The sequence below is a fragment of the Anolis carolinensis genome, chromosome 1 (genome assembly GCF_035594765.1).
Source record: "Anolis carolinensis isolate JA03-04 chromosome 1, rAnoCar3.1.pri, whole genome shotgun sequence".
Lineage (NCBI taxonomy): Eukaryota > Metazoa > Chordata > Lepidosauria > Squamata > Dactyloidae > Anolis > Anolis carolinensis.
The window spans coordinates 211567267-211576701 of record NC_085841.1 but is presented as its reverse complement, the minus strand read 5'-3'; the positions used below and the strand labels follow the sequence as shown (position 1 = coordinate 211576701).

At 38.4% G+C, this 9435-nt stretch overlaps 1 protein-coding gene across 1 annotated transcript in view; it reads left to right on the top strand.

The window, feature by feature from the left end:
• The first annotated feature begins 8648 nt into the window (after positions 1 to 8648).
• Positions 8649 to 9435, top strand: part of myo3b (myosin IIIB) — a 316686-nt gene continuing 315899 nt past the window's right edge. The window contains exon 1 of the mRNA XM_008119035.3: positions 8649 to 8832. Within this exon, the coding sequence (XP_008117242.1) occupies positions 8686 to 8832 (147 nt within the window). The 5' untranslated portion in view covers positions 8649 to 8685. The remainder of the gene's footprint in view (positions 8833 to 9435) is intronic.

Below are 9435 nucleotides of genomic sequence, written 5' to 3'. Positions count from 1 at the left end.
ATATTATGCTGTAAAGCACTCCTTGTACAAAAATAATACAGTAGAGTCTCACTTATCCAACCTCCACTTATCCAACATTCTGTATTATCCAACACAGTCGGTCTTTTAGTAGTCACTCTTTTCTAGTCAATGTTTTCACTACATTGCGATATTTTGGTGCTAAATTCGTAAATACAATAATTACATTACGTTACCGTGTATTGAACTGCTTTTTCTGTCAATTTGTTGTTGTTTTGGTGCTTAATTTGTAAAATCATAATGTAATTTAATACAGTAGAGTCTCACTTATCCAACACTCGCTTATCCAACGTTCTGGATTATCCAACGCATTTTTGTAGTCAATGTTTTCAATATATCATGATATTTTGGTGCTAAATTCGTAAATACAGGAATTACTACATAGCATTACTGTATATGGAACTACTTTTTCTGTCAAATTTGTTGCATAACATGATGTTTTGGTGCTTAATTTGTAAAATCATAACCTAATTTAATGTTTAATAGGGTTCTCCTTAATCTCTCCTTATTATCCAACATATTCGCTTATCCAACGTTCTGCCGGCCCGTTTACGTTGGATAAGTGAGACTCTACTGTATTTAATAGGCTTTTCCTTAATCCCTCATTATCCAACATTTTCTCTTATCCAATATTCTGCGGCCCGTTTATGTTTGATAAGTGAGACTCTACTGTACTAAAACCAATGTAATTTTCCAAGAACTGATGTAGGCCATTTGAAATTTGCTATGACTACAGAACAGTGCCTCCCAAGCCTAGACCCGCAAGACGTCCCAGAAGGATACCATGGCCGACAGTATCGAAGGCCGCTGAGAGGTCCAGCAGAACCAACAGGGGCACACTCCCCCTGCCCAGTTCTCGGCATAACTCCACGGATCCAGATAATCCATGTCTTCCAAGAATACCTGGAGTTGTGAGGCAACTACACGTTCCAGGACCTTGCCCAAAAAACTAAGATCGGAAATGGGCCTGAAGTTGTCGAATTGAGTGGGATCCAGTGATGGTTTTTCCAACAGCAGTTTTATTACAGCCTGTTTTAGGATGGCTCTAATATTGCCTTCCTGAAGGGAGGCATTAACCACCACCTTCACCCACTCTGCCAAACCCCCTCTGGCTTGCGTTACAAGCCAGGATGGGCAGGGGTCTAGGATGCATGTGATTGCTCTTACCTCTCCGAGTATCTTGTTCACATCCTTGGGCTGCACCTATTGAAATGAATCCATCAAAACTGGACAAGCCACTGCTTGTGTTACATCCTCAGAGACTGCCGTTAATGTAGTGTCCAAATTGGAACAGATCAGAGCGACTTTATGCTTCACAGCAGGCTGCCGAGTTGTCAGGGACCCCGTCATGGAGACAGGGTTTAACAAACCTCTGACTACTGGGAACAGTTCTGCTGGACAGTTCTTTGCGGATGCAATATTGGCTGCAAGAAAGATTTCTTGATAGCAGGGGTACCCAAACTTTTGAAGCAGAGGGCCGGTCCACAATCCTTCAGACTGTTGAGGGGCCGAATTATCATTTGAAAAAAACAAAACAAATTCCTATGCATACTGCACATGTCTTATTTGTAGTGCAACAACAACAACAACGAAAAAACAATACAATATTTAAAAATGAAAACAATTTTAACCAACATAAACCTATCAGGATTTCAATGGAAAGTGTGGGCCTGCTACTGGCCAATGAGATAGTCAAGTTAATTAGGATTGTTATTGTTGTGTGACTTCAAGTCATTTCAGACTTTGGCCGAGCCTAAGTCTAAAATGAATTATTTATTTACTACATTTATATCCCACCCTTCTCACCCCGAACGGGACTCAGAGCAGCTGTATGTACATACAATATATTATATTATTAACATAACACAACATTAGCATTTTATATTACTATATTGAACTATACCACTATACTATTATATAATATGTAATATATAACTAATAATAATAATAATAATAATAATAATAATAATAATAATAATAATAATAATAATAATTTTATTCTTATATCCCGCCCCATCTCCCCGGAGGGACTCGGGGCGGCTTACATGGGGCCATGCCCAGACACGGCAGCACAAATCAGATAAAACATTAAACCGAGCAGTAAAACTTCAACATGATTAAAAGCAGTCATAAAATTAATATTATTATATGGTATTACTATTAGTATTATATTGTATAACATATTATTATCAATATTATATGTATATACAATATATATTATTAAAACTGATATAAAAATATTATATTATAAAACTGAGGGCGGGGGCCAGGTAAATGAACTTGGAGGGCTGCATCCGGCCCCCGGGCCTTAGTTTGGGGACCCCTGCTTTACAGCATCTACTGCTGCGGCATATGCCTTTAAATAAAGACATAGCCATGTTCGGTCTGGCTCCAGCGGGAAGGTAACGGCGCTCCATGCAGTCATGCCGGCCACATGACCTGGAGATGTCTATGGACAACGGCGGCTCTTCGGCTTAGAAATGGAGATGAGCACCAACTGCCAGAGTCAGTCACGAATGGACTTAACGTCAGGGGAAACCTTTACCTTTACCTATGGCCATTGAACTGTATTTCAAGGAGCTATCCCATCTGGAATCACCTATAGATCTTTTTTCTTTGGTTTTCTGGTCTGCCCTACCATTTTCTCTATGTCTCAATTCAAAGAATATACTATTTTGTATTTGTATGTCTGCTGTTTATGTGCACACACAAATACTTTGCAAATGCTTAAACACACCCAAACATTCTTCCTTTAACACTGGAAGGCTGCAATCAGTTATTCCACCAAAGTAGCTCATCTATTCAGTTCCATGTGGTGGTGAAATAAAGATGTGCCAGAGCTAATTGTGCGCAAGCAGGCACTCTCAGCACCATGTGGACTTGTGCATATGGAACAATTAAAAATATGTCTTTTCTGCCTCGCTGCACTGGTGTGTGTTTGTTCAAAGTGGAGTAGTTTTTTCCTCCAGCCAATTTGAAAACCCCACTACAAACTGCTTAGCATTGTATGTCTGGACCCAATGATAAAGCATCAATTTGGAGTAATTTGAGGGAGTGATAGTGGTAGACCTGTCCAGAAGACCCCTGTTACTTAGGAGTGGATTGAATAAAGAATCTCTGCTAGAAGGCTGCTCCTGTGGATGAAAACTAAAAGACATTACAGTTTCAGATGACGTGTGCTGGAAATAATACAATCAGCCCGGAGGAGTGAGCGTGGATCTATTATCTTTGCTCAGTGGGCTGACACATCTCGTCCTCTTCTATGCAACATGAACAATGATAACTGGTGACACAAGATGTAAACAACCAAGACCCTGACTCTTCCTTTCAAAACTGTTGCAGTTTCTGGAACAGTGATGCAATTATGCTCTTCATTATTTTATTGACTCAGTCGTCTTTGTCTTTCCATGGATCCCTAAATCTGCTTATTTATTTTTTTATCTCATAAATTTATATTCTGTCCTTCTCATCCCGCCCCCTTCACAACGACTTCACAACCGGCAACCATTAGATTCCAAACACAATTATAATAACAATTACTGTTAAAACAAATAGTTAAAACAACTATCATGTCAGACTACACAGAGAATCCATTGAAATCCACAAGCATGTGGACAACTTCAACAGAAAGGAGGTTAAAATATAGCGCCATAGATGTGGGCGAAACGTCAGGAGAGAAAACTTCTAGAACATGGCCATACAGCCTGGAAAACATACAACAACTCTATACCTTCTTGTCTTCTGCTCTGGTCAGAGATATAGAAGGGTGTCAATGATGGGTGGTGATTCAAGAATAGATTCTGTAGTTAGAAGAACAAGAGGATGTGATTTATTTCCTGAAAATATATTTTTGAACTTTAGAAGAGTACTCTGGAGAAGTGTGTGTGTTTCATAAAAAGGAAAGGAGGAAAAATCCCAAAATGAACAAAAATACATTTGCTGATACCATTTTGATTTTGTCCGTTCAGGCATTCGTCATCACAACCACAAGCAAGGTGTGTCATGCCACAGAGTGCTGTAGGTTAGTTAGCATCTCCACTTGTGGAGTACAGCTGACCTCTGCATATCCATGGGTTCTGCATCCATGTAGTCAACCAACCACAAATCGACAATATTGGGGGGGGGGGGGGAATCCAAAAGTAAACTTTGATTCCACATTGTGAGAATACTCCTGTAGCCTTTGTCCATTTCACAGATTCTTATGTCTTTTTCCAACACTCGTCTGAAAAAGCATTTTATTTAAGAAGTGCCATTTTATTATGCCATTGTATGTAGTGGGAGTTGACCATCCATGGATTTTGGTATCCATGGGAGCCCTGAAAGCAAACCCTAGCAGATACCAAAGGCCCACTGTAAACCTGGGCAACTGAAGCAAATCTAGGTCACTCCAATCGTCCCAATGATGGATGTTTTAGATGGGAGCCAGCTTTCAGTTTATGGTTTCTGTAATACACCGTTTTCACGATAATAGATTTGGTTCTGGGAAAATTGCCAGTTACATACTTCATCTGGATGACATCGAGCTTGGCATTATCTTATTTGCTTTATCTTTAATGTTCATTTTATGTGCGATCCTTTACTGTCAAATTAGTATTTAGGATTATTTTGAATGAGAGACTATCTTGAAGTTCCCTGTTTTTTTTTCTTAGTACAAATGCAGGGCATAAATAAAATAAAATATTTTGTTTTGTTAAGTGTTTCTCTTTAAATAAAGAAGAAAAAAATCTTTTGTAGAAATTCCTAATATCATCCCCAGTATCTGGAAACTATTGTCAAAAAATCAGAGTGGGAAACATATGGCGCTCCAGATAGTGAATGGTGAGAATGCTGGAAGCAGGAGCCCAGCAACAGCAGGAGGGCCGTGTAATTCACACACTGGTCTGAATCCATTTGTTAGTCCACATGGAGTAGACCCATTGAGTCATTGGGACGAGACTGACAATCCCTGAATTCCACTGGTTAGAACTGTGACAGTTAAAGTGGAATCATAGCACCATAACTATGTAGTGCGCATGGACCCATGGAAAGCATGTAGAAAAAATATTATGGCTATGAACTACATGTCTTGTATCTTGAAATTACTTACCGTATATACTCGAATATAAGCCGACCCGAATATAAGCTGAAGCATTTAATTTTACCACAAAAAACCTGGGAAATCGTTTACTCAGTTATAAGCCGAGGGTGGTAAATTTCAGAAATAAAAATAGAGATCAAAAAATTACATTAATTGAAGCATCCATAGGTTAAATGTTTTTGAATATTTACATCAAGCTCTAATTTAAGGTAAGATTGTCCAACTGTGATTAAATCATTATTCTCATCTTCTTCAATGTAAATGTGCTTATGTATCCTTTTAATAATAATAGAGTAAAATAATACATGTAATAATAATAATAAATACAGGAAAATAATACATGTAACTTTGTATATTGTATTTTATGACTATTTTATGATTGTTTTAACTGTTTTAATCATTTTAGTTTATTGTATATCCGTGTAACGGCATCAATTGCCACTTGTAAGCCGCCCTGAGTCCCCTCGGGTGAGAAGGGCGGGGTATAAATAATTGAAATAAATAAATAAATAATAAATAAATATAATAATAATAATATCAGAGTGAAATAATAAATGTATTAATAATAATAAAAATAGAGTAAAATAAATGTAATAGTAGCAACAATAATAGAGAAAAATAATAAATGTAATAATACCAGTAATAATAGAGGAAAATAATAAATGTAATAATACCAATAATAATAGAGAAAAATAATAAATGTACCATATATTCTCGAGTATAAGCTGACCCAAATATAAGCCAACCACGATCCTCACCCAAGTATAAGCTGAGGGGGGCTTTTTTAGTCCTAAAAAAGGGCTGAAAAACTAGGCTTATACTCGAGTATATACAGTAATTAAAATAAATTGTGTTTCATAATTCATTGCAACTGTTACAACATGGATGCTAAACGTTGTTTTTCAAATAATGTTTGTGCCTGCCATTTAAAGCATTTCACACTGTTTTTAACAATGCTCTTCTTGAAGGGGATGACCATTGCTAGTTATTTTAATTGATTTTTTAAAAAATGAAATGTAACACCCTGCTATTCTTATGTTTCTGGAGTGCTAAATCATGATTTATTGCAAAAGGCAAAATGTGTCCCCAAGAATAATTTTTGTGTCACTTGGGAATCACCTTTAAAGGACTTCTGAGGTACTTTTACAGTAAAAACAAAAATGGCCTGGGAGGGAAGGCACATAGCAAATATTTTTGAGTTTTTTGCAAGGTTGGTTGGAGCTTCCAAGAATTCCTGGGGAACTAATACTAAGCTCCCTCCAGCCCCTGATAGTTGCCCATTTCTAGTTTAATGTTACACTTTAGTGCAATCATTGACTCAAACAAATCTGGGCATCTCTAACTGTGTAGAATTATACTGGTATTTATTATCAGTTGCACCCCATGGTGATGACACAATTTAAAGTGTAAATAGGAGAATGAACAAAAAAATTATAGACTTACTACAAAAGAGACAAAACTTCAGTTCCTGAGTATACTAAAGCTATCAAATATTAGAAGAATTAGGGAATGCAAACTCTTGCAGTACAGGATTTATGGGCATTTTCTTTTCACACATTGCTTGCTGAATATATAGAGCGTGTACATTCCATAATTTGAATCTTTATTTACACTATTGGGCTTTATGGACCAGAACTGTGCAGTTACATGTTTTTATAAGTAACTAGCTTGGGGACCTGGTAGCACCCAAGTCTTTGAGGAAGGCATTGTGTGCCTGTTTTCCAATTGCAGTTTAGATCCAATGTCAGCTGAGTTCAGTGGGTGCGGGTGAACTACAACTGCCATATGCAAGTCCCATCGTCCATGGTCCACCCCCTCCAAACTGTACCAGGATGAAGAGTGGGTCATGGGTGCTCTGTGTGTCATAGTAGTCTTGATCAGTCATTGGTGGTCATAGTAGTCTCAGGAAGTGAGTGAAATCCCATCATCCATGGTCCGTTGTCTCCCAAACCATAGCAGGATATAAAGTGAGTGATGGAGGGTATGTGTGCCAAGTTTGGTCTTGATCAGTCATTGGTGTGGGTTGCAGTGGTCTCAGAAAGTGAGTGAAGGTACTGCAAATCCCATTATCCTTGTTTCAGTGTATAAAGTGTGTCATTTGAGATATGTTTGCCAAGTTTGGTTCTGATGCATCATTGGATAGAGTAATAGTGGTCTGTGGGAGATGAAGCGTTTTAAAGTACTGTAAATCCCATCATCAATGGTCAGTCCCTCCCCCCCCCCCCCACACACACACACCACGCCAAGGCATAAAGTGGGCCACATTGCATCTGTGTGCCCCAAGTTTGGTCCAGTTCCCACATTTGTGGGCATCGCAATGGTCTGTGGGAGGTGAATTGGGTGAAGGTACTGCAAATCCCATAATCCTTGGTCGGTCCTCCCCCAAGTTGCTGCAGTGTGTAAAGTGTGTCATTTGGGATATATGTGTCAAGTTTGATCCTGTTCCCCTGCCCTAGAATCATTGAATCATAGAAGCATAGAGTAGGAAAGGACCACACGGGCCATCTAGTCCAACCCCCTGCAAGAAGCAGGAAAATCTCATTCAAAGCACCCCCGACAGATGGCCATCCAGCCTGTGCTTAAAAGCCTCCAAAGAAGGAGCCTCCACCACAGTCCGGGGAAGAGAGTTCCACTGCCGAACAGCCTTCACAGTGAGGAAGTTCTTCCTGATGTTCAGGTGGAATCTCCTTTCCTGTAGTTTGAAGCCATTGTTCCGCGTCCTAGTCTGCAGGGCAGCAGAAAACAAGCTTGCTCCCTCCTCCCTATGACTTCCCCTCACATATTTGTACATGGCTATCATGTCTCCTCTCAGCCTTCTCTTTTGCAGGCTAAACATGCCCAGCTCTTTAAGCCGTTCCTCATAGGGTTGTTCTCCAGACCCTTAATCTGAAGGTTGGATAAGTGAGACTGTACTGTATTCATATCTAGGTGACTGCTATTCATATTTCATATGTAGGGAGGAAGTTGCATGCATAAAATGCAGAAAGGCAGAAAGGTGTGTTGGTACTGTAGATAGATTTTGATAATAAAAGTTTGGATGATCCCCCATACCAGTTCTGTAGGGTTCAAAATGAAATCTGGGTTGAGATTCTTGAGATTCTTGGAGATGTCATCATGCATTACACTGGCCAACACACATTTTGGTGCCTCAAATGTTAAACCTGTTTCTGGGTATATCTGCCCTGCTTAATCCAAAATTGGCACTAGTTTTCCCCTATCAGCACCATTTTTTGAGATAGAGAACATATGGCACCTACCAGTCTCCATCTGCTCGGTCATAGAAAATCATGATAACTGTATATAAGGAACTAGAACTGATGTGGTCTATTCATTACAATTTTCTGAATAACCCCAGGAATGAGCCTAAAAGCCAAGAACAATTTTGGGGGTGGGGGGTGGGCTGGGGTTGTGCTGTGTGATTAGTCTGGTAAGTCATAAAACCTGATAATACAGTTTTCATTTCTGACAACTTTCAGTACTGCCTTTGAGATGTCTTTGTGGAATGAGATGGTTATGGCTTGCCAAGTAAACTGTTTTCTTACTTTTCCCTTAGGAAGCCTCTCTATGGATTGTTTCAGTATAATCAGAATATGATTGGACTGGAGTCTTTACCTGATCCTTCAGATACTTGGGAAATAATTGAGACCATTGGGAAAGGAACATACGGTAAAGTCTATAAAGTGACAAATAAGAAGGATGGGAGCCTCGCGGCAGTGAAGATTTTAGATCCTATCAGCGTAAGTAAAGACAAAGTTGTTTTTTTTAAAAAAAAAAACAATTTGATCTTTGCATGTTTAAACATATATGAAACTGGTCTTTAGGAACTGGACAATATATACAGTAAACACAATGATGGAAAGCAAAGTAGCAGTTTCAATACTGTATGGCTCCAAGAAGAGATTTATTCACATTCAGAGAGATCTTTTAAAAATGTATTCAATACATAGTTTATGAAACTACAGTAGAGTCTCACTTATCCAACGTTCTGGATTATCCAACGCATTTTTGTAGTCAATGTTTTCAATATATCATGATATTTTGGTGCTAAATTCGTAAATACAGTAATTACTACATAGCATTAATGTGTAATGAACTACAGTAGAGTCTCACTTATCCAACACTCGCTTATCCAACGTTCTGGATTATCCAACGCATTTTTGTAGTCAATGTTTTCAATATATCATGATATTTTGGTGCTAAATTCATAAATACAGTAATTACTACATAGAATTACTGCATATTGAACTACTTTTTCTGCCAAATTTGTTGTCTAACATGATGTTTTGGTGCTTAATTTGTAAAATCATAACCTAATTTGATGTTTAATAGGCTTTTCCTTA